Below are 17,069 nucleotides of genomic sequence, written 5' to 3' on the forward strand. Positions count from 1 at the left end.
GGCTTTGCCCTGAAATGAAAAAATCCTTCCATCCTTTGAATGAAAATATAATTGTAGCTGAGAACACACTTTGCTTCCTTTTTTTCTTTCTCTTTGCTAACCAAAGAGATGCAATAGGAGGGAAGGGAAGACTGTAAATGTTCCCCATTGAGTTTTTGCTGGCCTGACGGGGTGGGCTGTGGGTTCCAAGGCTGTGGGTGCCCAGCACCCGCCCCTGGTATCCTCGGGCCGTGCGTCTCCATCACTGCCCGGGTGCAGGGAGCCCCCTCTGCTGAGCCACTGCAGGGCACCTGCTCGGCCCTCAGACCCCGCCAACACACACGAGTCTGTCCCCTCACCCTGGTGTGCAGCGGGGAGAGAAGGGGGCACATGAAGAAATTCCTCTTGTGGGTTTCAGCAAAGTATCCGAAACCAAATGTCTGTGAGAGGCGTCCCAGAAATGCCAACGAGCACCTGTGTCTGCAATGGAAAGTTGAATTCCTGTGTAGCTCCTCGGCCACTAATTTCTTTTGGGTAGTCGTTGGCTCAAATTCTCATCCTTCTCTGCTCCACGAACACTGGCCGTGCCGTACTCCCCTCCCGACCTTGCTTCATGGAAACATTACTTTCTTCTTGCGTGTGGCTGCTTTTCTTACTGTAGTCTTCTCTCCACACCTCCCTGCTTCAGTCCTCCTACCTTTTCCCTGATAGAGACATGCGGGTTCTTTTAGTTTCCTGAACCTTCCTGGTAGCAATAACCCCTCTCCTTGTCTTGCACCACGTCTGTCCTCCTCCCTCCACACATTTCCTCTCTTGGGTCGTATCCCAAAGCCCCGTGGCTGACCTCAGCAGGCGGTGGTTCATCCAACCCTCCAGGCTGAGTGTGGGGTAAGAGCAGCCGGGCTGTGTCCCAGCACCTGGAGCTCCCTCACCTGCAATCAGCCCACCTAGGTGAGAAAATTAAAACCTCAGCCCCTAAAATTAGATGCCTGAGACCGCGGGGTTAGACAGTCTCGATTGCTTGACCCTTCCCTCCACAGGCACCATCTATCTCTTTCCTGGCCTTACCTCCCTCCACCAAATGCTCTTCCTAAACTCACCCTTCATTTACAGCTCCCTCCTCTGCTGTGGTGACTCAGCACAGCTCTTCTCCCAGCCTCTCCCCACCACCTCCAAACCTTTCCCAAACGCTGCCACGCACGCTTGGAAGCTGTTCCCTGTCGTGGTGCTTCCACCGCCTTCATCCCCTCCTTCAGTTGCCTCCACAGGACACTCCATTGCGTGAAGCCTATCATCGTTTATGTACCAAAGAATGAAATTAAAGCAAGATCAACTTTGTGGTTTTAGGATCAGCCCGTTAACTGGCCATAACTGCATATAATTTTGTGACAATTAAAAAAATTATTAGTTGTGTTGTGGGATCCCAGGGGCAAAGACTTTTGGGTTTTATCCCTTGGGCAGATCATACAGAAGACAACAGGGCTTTGGCACTGAAGAAATCTTGTCCATGTAGACCAGAAAGAAGTATCAGAGTGCTCCTGGTACTGATTTTGACGGTTGTGATGTGGTATGACCTGCTGAGGGTCATCAGTCTGTGGCTGATCTGAAACGCCATGCAGTTCCCAGCATCAGGATACATGCCAAAAATGTATAGAAACGGGCAGCTGCTGGTTTGGTGGGTAAGAAAGGGAGAGCTGCTGCTTCAAAGACGGCCTCAGTGAAGTACAGCACAAACGAGGCAAGCCTTGAGAGGAGTTCTTGGACCAGCTTTAAGGTGGAATCCCTGAAAAGAGAACAGAAACACCCTGGAAAGGAAAGTCTGTTTATCTAAATCATGGTGAGGTGAGAGAGCTTTTGGGAAGGTGGGGTGTCAAATGAGCGCTCAGGATAGCAAAAAATAGCTCAGGTTGAACTTTTACATCTTATCTCCAAGTGAAATGATTAATTTTTACTTTTAGAATGTAGAACCTGGTACCCTTTTTTTCCCCCCCATCTTCAAATTCTCAGCCAGTTTAAATAAGAAGTTCTTCTATAAAAGAAAAAAATCAGAATCAGGGTTGGCTCTTACCCTGGGACCAGAGGGGTCCATCCCCCCGGGATGATCTTTCTGGGCTGTACCTCTCCGGCCATCCGGCCATGTCCGGGCCCAGGTCCCCAGACCCCTGTGCCCCCCGCAGGGATCTGTACCCCCCGGAGAGGGCTCGGCCACTGCAAGAAGCTCTGCTGGAGAAAGCCAGAAGTTCCCCCAAACCCAGCTCCTCTGTGGTTCCCTTCACAAAGTGACGGGTGAGAATTTGTTGCTGATCTCTGTGCGTGTCCTCCCCACGCCACCAAAGATGATAATGGTGCATAAATCAAATCTCTGTGTTGAAAAACACACAAAAAAGCTACAAGGTCTTTTATAAAGGTTTCTTCCAGCTCTTAACGTATTAGTATCAACCTGATAATGAATAAATTACACTGTTCTTATTGTGCATGAAATTATTTTTCTAACCTACTATAATTTTTTTTTTTCTGGAGATTCCCCACCAGCTTTCCAGCGCTATAGCCACCATTTGCCAGAATAGTTTTTAAAAAGTGCACTTGAAAGATTCTGACCTTTTAAAAATCCTTATCGCCATTAGCATAAAACATCAAAAAATGTGTAAAATTGAATCAGGATCTATTGGCTGTTCTGCCACCCTCTTCCTTCTGCCACCCATAACTTGCCCTCTCCCTCCCACAGTTTCTGTGTTGCACTGGAAAATTGTGTGTTCTCCAACCTGCACCCACCTCTTGTGATGAGCAACCTCAAATTTCAGCCATTGGAGACGCGATTTTTATACCCTGAACTTCTCAGATGGGCTTCCAAAGAAATGAGGACTCAGAATTTCACTCTTTGAAATCACATTTGGAAAATCAGAGCTACGGCCAGACCTCTTCTCTGGGGACGCTGCAACTCAGCATCTGGCAGCCAGCTCTGAAATCACCATATTTTTGGAAAAGGCCAGTGGAAAAAGGCAGATCACATTTCCTGGGGGCTTTATCTGCTCGTCCAAGGCTCCCGAATTGATACGTCGGTTCTAGTCCCACACGAGTGACCAAGCCACTGCCCACATGGTTCCACTGGCAGAAAACTCCAGTAGAGACGTAACACCTGGATCAATAACTTAAGCAACTGATTAGCAGTATGTCGGTAGCAAGACCTTGCAACAAAAGTGATAAGTGACAAATTTGAGGAGTTTTACAGTACTAATGCTTGTTATTGCTTCTCACAAAATGTTACCAAGCTTACAATAATCTTTACACTTTCAGCAAAAATGTGAACAGTATATTTGAATATATTAAAAAGAATTAAAAAAACATTTCACAAAAAACATTTGTTGCCATATGAAAGTCTTTCAGCAATAAATGCCCACACCAGTATTTAAACATTGTTAAAAGTATAATGATTTGTACTAATAAATTATGCAACAAGAGAGGTAAACAAAATAAAATTACAGTATAGCTCTCCATGTTCCTCCACTGAGCATCCGCAGCTCTCGGAAGCTCCATTTTAGATGACTAATTAAGAAACTGATATTTTCAGAGCAACAAAAATAAAAGCTTTTATTTGTTCATTTGAATATAAAACAGGCGTTATCACAGATGTACAAAGCGTACTGGTGGTTTAACATACAAGAAGGTTGCTGTCCTTTGCACATAAAAATTTTTGTTTGAAACTGTGATTGGCTGAGTTACATGAATTTCTCTAACCAGTCACCACACTCTATGAAATAACGCTGCTAACATTCAACTGATAAAAGGGACAGTCTTCCCTTGGGTAAAGTGTCAAGCAGGATTAAATATATATAATAAACAAGCACCATGAGGAATCTGCTCCTGTTTGATTAGTTTTGTGTTTAAATGTTCATTGTGTACCCTCTTTTTTTGTGCATGTGCATCAAGTTGATTACATGGTTTTGTCTGACTCCAAAAGCACAAGGTCACAAGACAAACATTTTATACATTCTCATGAATGGTTTATCTACAGTACAGTTTCTAATACAGAACAATCCTTCTTTATTGCTCAGTCTGATGGTGCTTAAATGTTTCCTTCCTTTTGCTTGCACAACAAAACCAGAAACTCAGTTTATCGTTTCTCTTAACTCGGGATTTAACAACCACGGATGACAGGTTGCAGAAGAGAGCTGTTATTAACTGCGTTTCACAACTGCATTGCAGTTCTTTTATTCTCTACAAATGCAAAGTTGACTTCGTGAAGGTTAAAGTGATGCTTTGAACGACAGCGAGATTTGTTTTGCAGTACTGAGATCAGCGATAGCAGGACTTCACAAGTTAGTTCACACACTGCAATTATGTTTGTAATCAATCGACATCTTGTCTGAAACCTTACAACAACTTGCCATCAAGAACAGATTTTATTCTTTTTTAGGGAGCAGAAAATGAATCTGACAAAATATAGGATTGGTCTGCAGAGCATGAACGGGGCTATTCACAGGACGGTGCAGGTGGAAAGGATGGTCTGAAAGAAAAGGCGTCTGACATGGCAGGATGCTCTGTACTGTACATGCAGACTAAAACGTCCCTACCTTTTAAAAAGATTTTAAACACCCAGCATCGAGACTCCCTTATACGTGATATAAACATGATTACATTTGCCCTGCAACAATCTTAGTCATGCATATCCGGTAATGAGAGCCAGCACATGAACGTCATTGGGGACAATAAGAAAAGCATTCTTGGACTGCAGCTGGTAAATCCCACTCGTGATCACAAACGGGTCAATTCAGTTGTGAAGGAAGGGGAAGGTTTTAAAAAAACAGGGGCACGGGGCGCAGGGAAGACAACAGAACCGGGGAATCAAACCTCTCTTTTTATCCAAAGGTAGCAAAATGAAGGCAGCTGTGATGCATGTTTTCCTACTCTTCTCCCGCGGCGGCCTCGGAGCGGAGACCGCGGGACGACTCCGTTGTTGAACCAGGCAGATGGGTTCCCCCGATGTTCTCTGCGTTTAGGGACTAGTTAGCAGAGGCACCGCTCGTGCCCATCGGTTGTAGTGACTGTACGCTCCTCTCTGTTAAGGAATAAATTAAAGACCATCGAAACAATTGTTTCCTGCAAATGTAAACTGGATGCGTTGGCCACCGAGCTACGTGTCCTAGCTGAGAGGCAAATTGATAACTCTGTGCAAATAACCCCAAAACTTTTCCATAAGCAATAAAAACACCAACTAAAACAATGAAAAAAAAAATTGTGCAACAAAGTTCTGCAGCTAGACAACAGTGCTATTCCTCAACCTGCCTTTTCTAAGTCTAACAAGTGTATGCACATGCCAGCACGAATATTTATTGTTGCCTCCATGGCAAAGAAAAGAAAATTATTGTAGTGCATTTTTAGTCTTAAATTCATTCACTGCCTTAAAGGCAGCAATTAATTCCACTTGCTGGTATCTAGAGGATTCTTTTCGACAGGGATACTTAGCAATCCAGGATTGCTTTTATTTTTTTTTTTTTCCAAAAATTTGTGAGTAACATTTGATTATCTACAGTGGGAGACACCATGCAAGTGACAAGTACTGCATTTTAAACTTTAAAATCTTTTGTCATTAGTGAATTTATATTTCATATATATATATTTGATGTGATACTATCCACTCAAGATAATACAACACTTTGTTTTTATATTAGCAAACATTCCAAGAGTTTAATATTCTTGAATGTTTTTTCTCTTTTATACTTCTAAAGAGATCAAAATAAATTAAACGTTTTGTACATAATTACAGAAGAAGTAGTTAACTTATTTTATCTTTTTAGTTTAGTACAAAGATATTTGCAAGTTCATTGCCGAAATACCTTATTTATAAATTTCTTCCATTCTAACGCTAACAGCAAAGGCTCTTTGGCCTCTGGGCTTTCAGCATCTCCGACGGAAAGCTGCAAGGTTTCTAATTGAAAGGTGCTACTTTGGGTATTCTCCTCGTACCACTACATAGTTTCCTAAGATGTGGGATCTAAAATGGCTTAAGTTAGTAACGGATCTGTATTTGTCAGCTTTTTATGACATATTAAAACAAATGAAGAAAACAATTATTTGTATTAGTATGCAAATTGTTTTAAAAGAATCCATTTGGAGGGCAGAACAAAAAAAAAATCTACTTAGCTTACTTAATGTAAAATACAAAGCCACATTTACTCAAAAAGCAGTATTGTCCAATAAGCAAAAAAAAAAAAGTTTAAAATGGGCTTTTCCAACACACTGAAGGGCCTTACCCCATAGTCCTTCTTTTCTAAAATTTAGTGGTAAAAGAAAACATTTCACATTTTATTTCCTGCCAATCGTGACTGCTTTGAAAAGTCGTAATAGAAACAGTTCCATTCTGATGAGTGTCAGCATCTTATCTGCACACTTTTTTAGTGGACACCAAAAAATTTTATACATCTATAGTAAAGTCCATGGAAGCTTTAAGGTACAAGACTACATGTTGTAGGCCACATAGATGGGATCTAGCTGGTCTGCCAAAAATCCATCTCGTAGGTGCATACGTTGTTTCTCTCCACGGGAGTTGATAGGAATTACACCAATGTCCACAACCACCACCACCCCTACAATCAGGTAGTGTTCCTCCAGTACCACATTGGTGACCAAAGGAACCAGGTCCAAAGCTTCTTGCTCCGATCCATCCAGCTCAACTACAACGACCAATAAATTTGTCCAGGTAAACACCGCACTGAAACAAAAGAAAAAATAATTAGTGGTGGGGTTTTTCCACAATTTTATTTTTTACCCTTTTCATTTAACCTTGGTTACTTTTTGTTTCAACTCCTAATGCTCATTCTGTTTTCTCACCACAAAGCCTAAGTAGAAGAGAGAATGTCTCTGCAGGCAAGGGCAGAACAGCCCCAGTAGCTCTCCTTTCTATGTTGCTGCAATACTAAGCATTGGGCTAAACTTTACAGAAACACGAGTTTAATCCTTGCCCACCATGTAAGGAGGCAGTGAGACAACATGCGGTTGCCTTTGAAGCCAGAGAACTGTCACAGCACTGCTGTGTTCATGAAGGCATGCATGAGCAATGTGTGGGTGGAGGTGTCTTCTCCGGGGCTTTTTGAAGAGCAGCCCAGAAGAGCAAATGAGGTTAAAAGAGGAGGCACCAAAAGGAACAGCAGGAACAGTCCGAGCTGAAAGATCTTTGGGATAAACTCTGCCCAGAGAAGGGGTGTGGAGCCCTGGGGACGTTGACACGGCACCACAGGCTGCACAGAGGTCCTGGGGTGGCTGGGGAGGGGGCTTCCTCCCTTGCCTGCTGCTAGGCTGACACGGCTACGTGCCTTCTGGACTGGGCTGGCTGCTGTCCAGGCAGGTCAGACCTCAGCACAAACGCGCTGTGATTCTTCTGGACCAATTGGTTTACAGAGAAATAAGCAGTGTCTCCATCTGTTTTCTTTCAGTTGTGTTTTATTTCTGGTGAGTTTAAGGGGACAGGACTTTTTACATTCCTTATTAACAGGTGAGATGCCCAAGAGAACACCATGATCAACAGTATCTGCTTTTTACTAAAAAAATGTTCTAAGACCCCCAAATTTTCATTAAGTTCTTGAGCCAAAGCAGGTAAATTTTGGTTTCTGCTCCTGGGCATCTTTTCTGGCTAAGGATAATGCATGTATTCCTCCATGGAGGCTGGGAGGGTATGAAAGTCTGGTGTATGCTTCCCTCCATCCTCCTCCCCACGGCTCAAATGTCTCCAAAGCCTTTGAAGTCTCACAGGAGGTCACCAGGACCGAGGCTCCACAAAGAGCAATCTCATTCTTCCTTGTCGGTGCTTCAGACACGGATGATGGTTACCTCTTCCTCTAACTTACTACATAGTATAAATAATAATATTCTACACGTGTAACTCATACACCAAGCCCTGTACTTTACCTCCCTTTATCAGGGGATAATTTCCCAGAACTGTTTCGAGCATAACCATCTGAAAGTTAGACTATATTATGTATATTAGCCATCTTCAAAAAAAGCTACTTACCCCAAGGTCAACGCTTGATCGAGAGAGAATTGCACTGTTTTAGTCTACTAAGACAATTCTGAAAATCCCTGTATTTTGGAAACATATCTTACTTTGCCCAAAAGTTAGCTAGCAAAAAGTGCTCTATATTGATGCTTAACAGAATGGATTTTAGGAGAAAAGTACTTACCATTAAAAAAAAATTCATTCTCAGTTCCTGCCAAAGTACTATTTGATTGAATTCTTATGTGTTATCGATCTGCAAAACTAATGGGCAGCCATAGCAAGGCTGTGCATGTTCTTTTTGACTTAGTACTGCTATGAAATGAATTTTAATTTGTAATTATGTTTTCACAGACATTCTAGTGAGTTTTGATTGATGCTGAATATTAACGAAGAGAAGTATCAGTTTGCACAGGTGACCATCTCCAGAGAGGTCCCGGAATTTTTATGGATTGCTGTACAAACATCTAAATTAGTATTGTATACAGTTTAACAAAAAAGCCTGGGGTGGTTTTATTAAAATTAGCAAGTTAACACTTGAAACCATGCCTTAAACCTACCGTTAGCTTGGGAAAGAATTAATGGCAAAATTCAGGAGCGGGTCCCTAAAACATGGCTTAGGCTAAGTTAGTTTGTCTGAAGACTGATTCCCAAAACCTTCATGAAGCTTCTGTTAAGTCCTACAGCCACTGACACTCCCTAAGAGAATTTCAATTTAACTTAAAACTCGTTTCATATGTCATGATTCTAACTCAATGGTGGTCACTTTAAGTAAAAGAAAAAAGCATGTATCACTTATGAATACATGAACTTTCTAGCCCTCCTGAATTAAAACCAAACCAAACCAAAACAAAAAACCCCAAACCAAGCCAAAAAACTGGGGACTCAGGAAGGCTGCATTTTCTCAAGAAAATTTTCTGAGGGGATCACATTAGAGAAACACCTAACTCATCAGCAATGTCTTGTCTCTGAGGAAAAAAAAAACCCTGAGGACTTCCAATTTTGGCCTTTGTGAAAAGGGTAGTAAAAGTACAGTGTGTTTTCTGAAATCTCACTCATGTGCCTTGTACATTATCACCCAAGTAACGGAAAAAGTTAAGGCACTGAAGATTACTTCCATATACTTCTGCCTTCTTACAGAAGTACAGCCGTTTTCTTTGGTCCTCCCAGCTTACTCCAACCCTTTTTAGTTGTCACTATCCCACTAAGGATTTCCATCATAATCAAAACTCATAAGCTCTTGAAAAAAGGAACATAATTTAAGCATTCTGGGCCACTAGAATCCATGATGACCATTTCTGCGGTGTGATACGGCAACTTCATTCACTGGCCATGAGCTCACACTTTGAGGACACACATATCTCTGTGAAACAGGTACTGCTGAACACATCAATTTATGAATCTGTGGTCATCTTGTAATAGAGCTGTCCCTAAATCGCTTGATCTGAAAACTTTCCATCCACTGATACTGATCTGACACATTTTCAAGGACAATTTCACAGCATCCTTAAAGTGTTCACACTGGTCTATAGGAGGACACAGAATCTGCCACCCTGTGTAATGGCTACCTGGCACAAGACCATACCAGCCGTGATGATGTTCTAGGGAGGAGGCAATAAGGCAGAACCTCAGTTACAGTCAACCAAGCAATTAACTGCCTTAATTTTAACAGATATTTAAGAAAAAAGCAAGGTGTTTAGACTAAAGAAACCAGCCTGGTCACTGTGCTTCATTAAGTTTACTGCCCCAGGCCACACTTTTGCAGCCACGATTGAAAAGAAAAATGGAGAGTCACGTCTTCTACTCACTAAATTGCTCCAGCTGTTGCGACAGGTTCATTTTGGTTGAAAGCAGAAGAGCTGAGCCGAGGTTATATCAAAACAAAACAACTACCTGACTCAAGTCTTCTGATGCAAGAATAATGAAAAGCAATTTGTTCTCATGTCGGCCTCGAAAAATGATTACCTGCTGTGTGCATTTGATGATATGATACATTGATTAAGACAACATCATTATTAACTCATTGATTTACTGCTTCAATTTCCATTGTGACCTTCATTTGATCACTGCTTGATTTATTATTAACCAATTGAAAAGTAACAGTGTCTTCAGTAATAAAGATTATTAGTGTGTTCATTTATTTGAAATGTTTGCTTGCTTATTCCTTTTAAGAACAGCACTCCTAAAGCTTGAACTCATACCACTTTGCTTTTCCTGGTTAGAAAAAGAACCCCTCAAAACTCCAAGAAACAGTAACTGACCTACCTGAGAGCTACTTGGTTCTTTCAAGTTAAAAGTTTAATCCTTCACTTGTACTTAAAACCACACACAAAAAAAGAAACATATTGAATGATCTTAGCAGAAACCAGTCCTTCCTGATTAAATCCGTTTGTGAGAAGTTTCATCCTAAGGACATATTTTACAGCTGGGTTATAAATCTTGTGACCATCCTGACAGGCCATTTCCTGGATCAATTGCAATAACCAAGAAAAAAACCCCAGACATTATAGATATTTCGGCTTTATATAAGGGTCCTGGTGTTATATAATCCTTACCATTCTGTGATGCTCTTGTGTGCTCTAATTACAGAGGTTTCAATATCGATCGGATGGTATCTCATCCCTCGTAACTCCATGGCTTCATCTAATGCACCCACAACGTAAAGTGCATCATGGCGTTCTGGTTGTAAGGAAAAAAGTATTAATGATTCTATTCTCCAGTACATTAAATTTAAAAAATGTTCACATTAATGTATAAGTAAAAGAAGTATAACATTTCTAAGTTATTCTCGAATTTCTGAAACCCCAAAGTGATATCCGAACTAATGAGAATTTTCCATTAGTGAAGTGCAATGCAGAGCAGAAAGCAGAAGAATGGAAAGCAGAAACACTATTCCCATTTCAAGAAGAGAAAGGTGGAAGTCTTAATTTGAAGGCAGTGAGATAAATTCCTGTTTTTCTCCCAGGTGGATGCAGAACAGACTCATTCTTTTTTAAGACAATAGGCTCCTTGTCTCTTTCTTTTAAAGAGAAAGGATGGATTTGACCCTCACAGAATGGATGATGTTCTTCTAGTAGCTTTGAGATGTTTGGTACCGATGCTTAAGGTGTATTACAAAGGTGTTTATCAATAAACTAGAAATACGTGCTGTGTGTCAGATAGCAAATTGCTCATTCAGACAAATGGCAAGCTCTGGAGCGTAATGCTCTTATAGAACAAATTTTTACTGACTACAGAAACAAATGAGGCTGAAATGACACTTTTAAAAAGATATTAGGCTGATAATAAATGACTGCATGTTACCCATAAAGAAATAATATTCACTGATAGACTTATAAGCAGATAACTAGCTCTTTTTACATTAATTCAGGTATTTGTGTGGTGGTAATGTAATGGCAATTAATCTCTACCAGTAATAAAGGGCAGAGTACTTTCTGCATTGGGAGCTAATTGTGGGAGGAGAAGGGAGACTTAGCAACTCTTTGCCAGGAGAAGATTTAAGACATTTGGATGCTTAAGTTGCAATATCCTCAGAGAATCCTGAATTTTCTCAAGGCTGGGCCTTATGAAATGGATAAAACCTGCACAACAGGAAGCAAATCTCTTCAGGAAGATGCTACCATAAGGACACGGGCAGCAGTCCTAATCCACAGTGATTATTAGAACGCTCTCAGGTTTGATGAATTTACTCTTTGGATGAATAGAGGCTACCACAATAGCTGACACCGGGGCCCTGGGACCACTCCCGGAGGTGCCTGGGGCATTGCTAGAATCCATACTGTGCCAACAGACCCCACTGCCACCTCCGCCAGCCATGGCTCATGGCACTGCACTCTGCAAAAATCACAGCAAAGCAGCGCTTTCCCAAGCAGAGACTCGGTGTGCCTGGCAGGACTGGTTTGCTTACACGTGTTCACGGAGTAAGGGATGTCATAAAAACAAGTAACAACAATCCTGTACCTTCCCGACAGAAACCCAAACGCCCCGTAGCTTCTCCAGCAGGCTACTGCTTGTATTACATTTCAGTAACCATCCCCGCAGGCCTAAAGCCGGGGAAGTTTGAGAAATGGACAGCTTCTGTAAACAAGTTTGCAACAGAGGAATTATCAAAGAGGATGGTTTCACTGGAGGGACAGGGCTCAGACTCACAACTAGGCTTTTTCTACCTGCACGAATGCATTCCCACAGATACGACTGCCAGAGGAAATGATGGCATTTTAAGCTGCATTTCATATTTTTCAAGCTGAAGTACTTGGCACATTAATGGTGGCAAAAAGTCACCAGTGGAGAGGATTTATTGCGTCTGAGGTACAGCAAAGGAAAAGGAAAAGCAACTGTTTCAACAGGGAAATCTTGCCTTCCATTTTATTTTCTGATTATTTTAATTAAGGCTTTTTTGCAGTTCGACAGGTTTCACGGATTGAACACGTCAGGTACTGCAGGCCAAGAGACGTGGTTTCAGCCTCCAGACAACCCAAATTCTGCGCACAGACCTAGATGACAAAAAACCTCTTACCTCCATTTGCATCTGTGAGTTCTGTTCTTCTCAGGAACCCCAGATAGCCAGTTCGAGCCCAAATAGTCTGTGTGTCTCCAAAGCTGAGTCTTGAATTGAAATGATCTGATTGCAAAGATTCATCTCCATAGATGGTAAAATACCCACTGGCGTTGTGAGTGCTGTGAACCCATATCTAAGTTAAAAGCAATTATACTGGTATTAATTAAAGTAGCTTTCCAGAACGAAGCATTATTGAAAATTCTTGATGCAAATATTTTTAGTCATCGCTAGATAATACCATAATGCCTTTTAACACTGTTTCTGAACCGTAACTGACCCAGTTTTAGGCGCAGAGACCCCAATCTAACCTCGCTGAAGTTGGAGCATGGATCTGAGCTGTGCCTGGGGGACAGGGATGCTGGACTGATGGCCATGGGGACACCTGCCCTGCAGCACTCTGACCCCAGGTTAGCCAAAGACCCACATGGCTCAGCTCGCTCTCAGGTCTGCTTCCTTACAGCAATTTTCAGAAGAGCCTACAGACCACAGTGCTCTTTCTATCGTCCTCCCCTCCCAGCTCAGTGTATTTACTCCAGCAGAACATCCTCCATGACAACCAGACAGACAGATTATTTCAAAGGGTGAAGTCAAGGACCTTCACCTATAGAGAAGGATTTCATAGTATTGAAATCTTACAGATGAATCTCACAAATTAGATTGTTGTTTTAATTATGACTAAGCAAATTCTTAATTTTGTTAATTAGATCTTTAATTGCTCATTGAAAATAGCGTTTGTTTTTCTCTCTAGAACCATAAAATAAATTGGAAAAACATATAGCCTTGCTCAACTCAGCTAATGAGAGTACTTCAGTGCGTTGAAGCACAATGATTATAAAAAGAATAGCACTAGAAAAACCATCTAGCTGAAATTAGACTAATCAATAAACTTGTTTTTTCATGTATTTTTCCATCAGAATTAGTGAAGCACCAAGTAGAAAATACAATTAGAAAAAGCAGATCTTTTTCAATTTTTTAAAAAAGAAGCTATTTTTAGTATTTATCAAATATGTTACTAACAATTTAAATGATGATACAAACATCATGCTACATACTCATATACTACAAAGATGTGCAGAATTCACAATTTTCTTATCTGGGCATTTGATAAGAGGCATTCTAGGAAACCATTGGCATACGTGATGATAGCATTACCTCGGCACTTCAGTTCTGAGCATACAAAGGTTAAGTTTTCGTGACTCACCTCACCAAGGTGAGAATCTCCTAAGGGTCCCTTTGTTTCTGGATTAGCAATAATGATACGTACTCCTGGGAGGATCTATTGAAAGAAAACATGAGGCAGTAAGAAAGCAGATATTGCCTTATGCAATCATATGCTGACTCTTCGACCCCAAACCCCTTCATTAGAAACTAGAAGAAATCCTTAAAAAAGTTGAAGTAGAGTTATAACACAAGAATTTGAAATAGTCCATAAATGTAATAAATTCTGAAATATCTGGGAAATGCTACAAAACCTCTTCTTTTTGTGAAAGCAGTTGCAACTCCTCAGTAATCAAATGTCCACCTACAATACAAAAATCCTACCAAATGGCCCAAGTCTCTCTGAAAGTATATACTACAATAGAAAAAAGAAACCAAAACACCAGTCATATGAAAGTCTGTTCTGAAACAAAAAGAAAGCCAGAGGCACCATGTAATCTCCCCAGAGGCCCTACCAACAACTTCATGTAATGGACATTCAACCACTACAGAGGTGGGCAGATGTTATACCCTAAAATAGAAAAGGGAGCATCCTCTGGCCATGAGTGTTTGCAAAGGTATGGTTAGAAAGATTCAGAAGCTTCTTGCATAAAAGAAGGAAATGCTATTTGCATAAAAGAGGGAGGTACAGCTTCTTACAGTAATGCCTCAGTTACCATCTTTGTGCTGTAACCAACAGTAAGAAAGGTCTTCAGCCTGCACATCTGACACAGCCTTCCTCAACATTATATTCACGCAAAAATGAACAGAAAAGGAAACTTACTGAAAATATTTACCATAAAAAGTACATTTAAATCTTCTTTCAGTACTTACTTTTCCTGACTCCATCAGGGGCAAACTATGTGGAGATCCTCTTTCAACTAAACGAACTCTGTAAAATACATGTAAAAATAATACACGTAATACACAGTTGTGTTTATTTGCTTTTCATTAGTATTTATTTCTAAAAGGAATGGTTAATGGTCACAGAGATTAATGTTATTTTTGGAACAGATGAAGTTTATATCCTGTAGAAGATAATCAGGCCCAATATTTAATCTTAGTCAAGACTTACGGCTCAGAAAATAATGAAAAAAAGATGTGCGTGAACGTTTTCTTAAACATTAAATTCTTCAAATGCAGTTGGTACCTTTTATTTGTTTTTGATAGACTTTTGTAAATGGAGTACCATGCACAAATTTATTCACAACAAGAGGGATCTAAAATATTGATTTCCCACAAGAACATCATAAATGTCAGGGCACAGACACAAAGGCATGTGAGCTGAGTGTGCAACCACATTCCATGAGTAGCTAACAGTTAAAATCAAAGTCATATCAAAATAGTTCATAACCCAGACTCAGCTTGAAATCTGCATTTGCAATCTTTTAATTATTTTCGATAGACAGTGGTTGATACATTTAATAACAACAAAAGAAAACACTTAATGAAAAATGTTATTACTGCTGAGGTCAGACCCTTTCTCTCAGTTTAGTTTTCTGGTCCTCTCTCTTTCTTTCTTAGATAACTTATTTTCCCACTGTAGGAACAGAAATGGCAGCTCTTCTTCAGTGGTATGATGGTCTGGAAGGAAATTCCTCATTTAACCTTAGAAAAGTACTCAGCAAGTTAGAATGAAAGAGACTTCAAAGTCCTAAAACAGCTGATGATTTCAGCCAGTAGATGGTGAAGAGAACTGGTAACATCTAGGCATTCCTGTATCGCAAGTGAGATTACTTAAAAACTCTAACAGCCCATGAAAACTTTAAACTTCCCACTCTTCCCACATTTTTCATAATCCACTTAACCAATCTAAATCTGGACTTCAGTCAAAAGAGCTGTTCTTACCCCCTTCCTCCCCTCAGCTCTGTGATTAGAAAGAAATAAAAAATAACACAAGATGCCCAAACCCCGACCCTGTAAAAGGTAAAGGTGAAACATCAGAAGAGAGGAAAACACAGCTAGGAGTAGCCGAGTGGAGAACTGGATCCGGTTAAACTGATCATAAAACTGTAGTCTGTTACGAGCAGCATGATAGATCTTTTTTGGCCTGTTTTGAGATCTTTTAATAGCCAGAGTACTGCAGTACTCCATTTGGGAAAGGAGGGATGAGACACAGAGAGACCTCAGCTAGAGGTCCCTTTGGAGAAGAACAAAGCTTTGGCAAGTTCAGCCCCTCAACATAAAGGACATGGAAAAAGATCTTCCTTTTTTTCTTTTTTTTCTTACTATTTCTTTGCTCCAAAAGTCTTCTATAAAAGCTGGGACTGTTGAGGTCAAGGCAGGAATAGTGAATAGTGTTTTATCTGCAGTTCTGGGAAGTCTCTCAACCTTGATGGACGGGGCAGGGCTAAGCCCTAAAGCATTGCACACCAGTGCAAGCAGCTCCTCGAGCTAACAGCAACAACCCAAACACCCAGCAGTTTCAGACTGATTTTCCAAGTCATTTTGTGAGGAAAAGGATATAAAGTGCCCTACAAAAGGGCACCACCTGCAGCGGGCATGGCTGGGAAGCTGCAGCCTGACCTGCTCTCCTGCAAGGTGCATAACAGGAACCACATTCCAATATTTGTTCGACTGTCATGAAACCCCAAGACAGAGCCTGTTGCTCTAATGACCACTTCTGAATGTTATCTTTACTTTTGTTTTGTCCTTGTTTTACACCGCATTGCTCTCTTAAACCTGTGTTGTGTTACAGGTGTACACATATGCTCACAGTTACTGCATCATTTTCTGTTGAGCTTCCCACCATCTGAAGGACAGTGGGGCCACCACTGGCTTCACAGTAAAAGCAGTGAAGCTTCAACATCCATCTGTTCAACCAAGGACACAGATACAGGGCAGCAGAAACCCAGGCCACAGGAGTTTCCCTCTAAGGTGCACATGCAAGGCTCGATTATTGCTATTTTATAAAGGGTATGTCTACATAAGCCACACTTGTATTGCTGTTCAAATGGCAAGCTAAATCTTAGGTATTTAGGTGTATGTAGCTAAGGCTTTAAAAATAACTCTGTGCACAATGAAAAAAAAATCAAATATTGCAAAAGCCAGTTGTTAACAATCCCTGTATTTCTACCTTTGTATATGTATCTTTGTTCTGTAAAATCCGGATTAGTGGAGAAATATAAAATGCCTTTAAATGAGTTTTTCCAAACAACTGACATCTCCAACCTTTAGATATGCATTTGCAGACAGGCAGCTGTTCTTAGAAGAACTAGCCGTCGTCTCAACCACTCGGTATCTCATTTAACAGAGTTAGCTAATTTATTATTTACCAACATTTGTCAAATAGATTTAGTCTTTTTTTAAGACAATTGAAAAGACCTCAGCCATAAGCAGTGGTAAGAA

General features: G+C 40.8%; 1 protein-coding gene across 4 annotated transcripts in view; it reads right to left on the reverse strand.

Moving 5' to 3' along the window:
• Window positions 1–3,197: 3,197 nt before the first annotated feature.
• The window catches only part of DIP2C (disco interacting protein 2 homolog C), a 190,638-nt gene continuing 176,766 nt past the window's right edge, over window positions 3,198–17,069 (reverse strand). For all 4 annotated transcript variants that reach the window (XM_014945016.1, XM_014945015.1, XM_014945018.1 and 1 more), the window contains 5 exons: window positions 14,556–14,613; window positions 13,726–13,800; window positions 12,483–12,657; window positions 10,522–10,645; window positions 3,198–6,688 (listed from right to left, as the gene is read on the reverse strand). In XM_014945016.1, the coding sequence (XP_014800502.1) occupies window positions 6,436–6,688; window positions 10,522–10,645; window positions 12,483–12,657; window positions 13,726–13,800; window positions 14,556–14,613 (685 nt within the window). In that variant the 3' untranslated portion in view covers window positions 3,198–6,435. The remainder of the gene's footprint in view (window positions 6,689–10,521; window positions 10,646–12,482; window positions 12,658–13,725; window positions 13,801–14,555; window positions 14,614–17,069) is intronic.

The sequence above is a fragment of the Calidris pugnax genome, unplaced genomic scaffold, assembly GCF_001431845.1.
Source record: "Calidris pugnax isolate Ruff unplaced genomic scaffold, ASM143184v1 scaffold54, whole genome shotgun sequence".
Classification (NCBI taxonomy): Eukaryota; Metazoa; Chordata; class Aves; order Charadriiformes; family Scolopacidae; genus Calidris; species Calidris pugnax.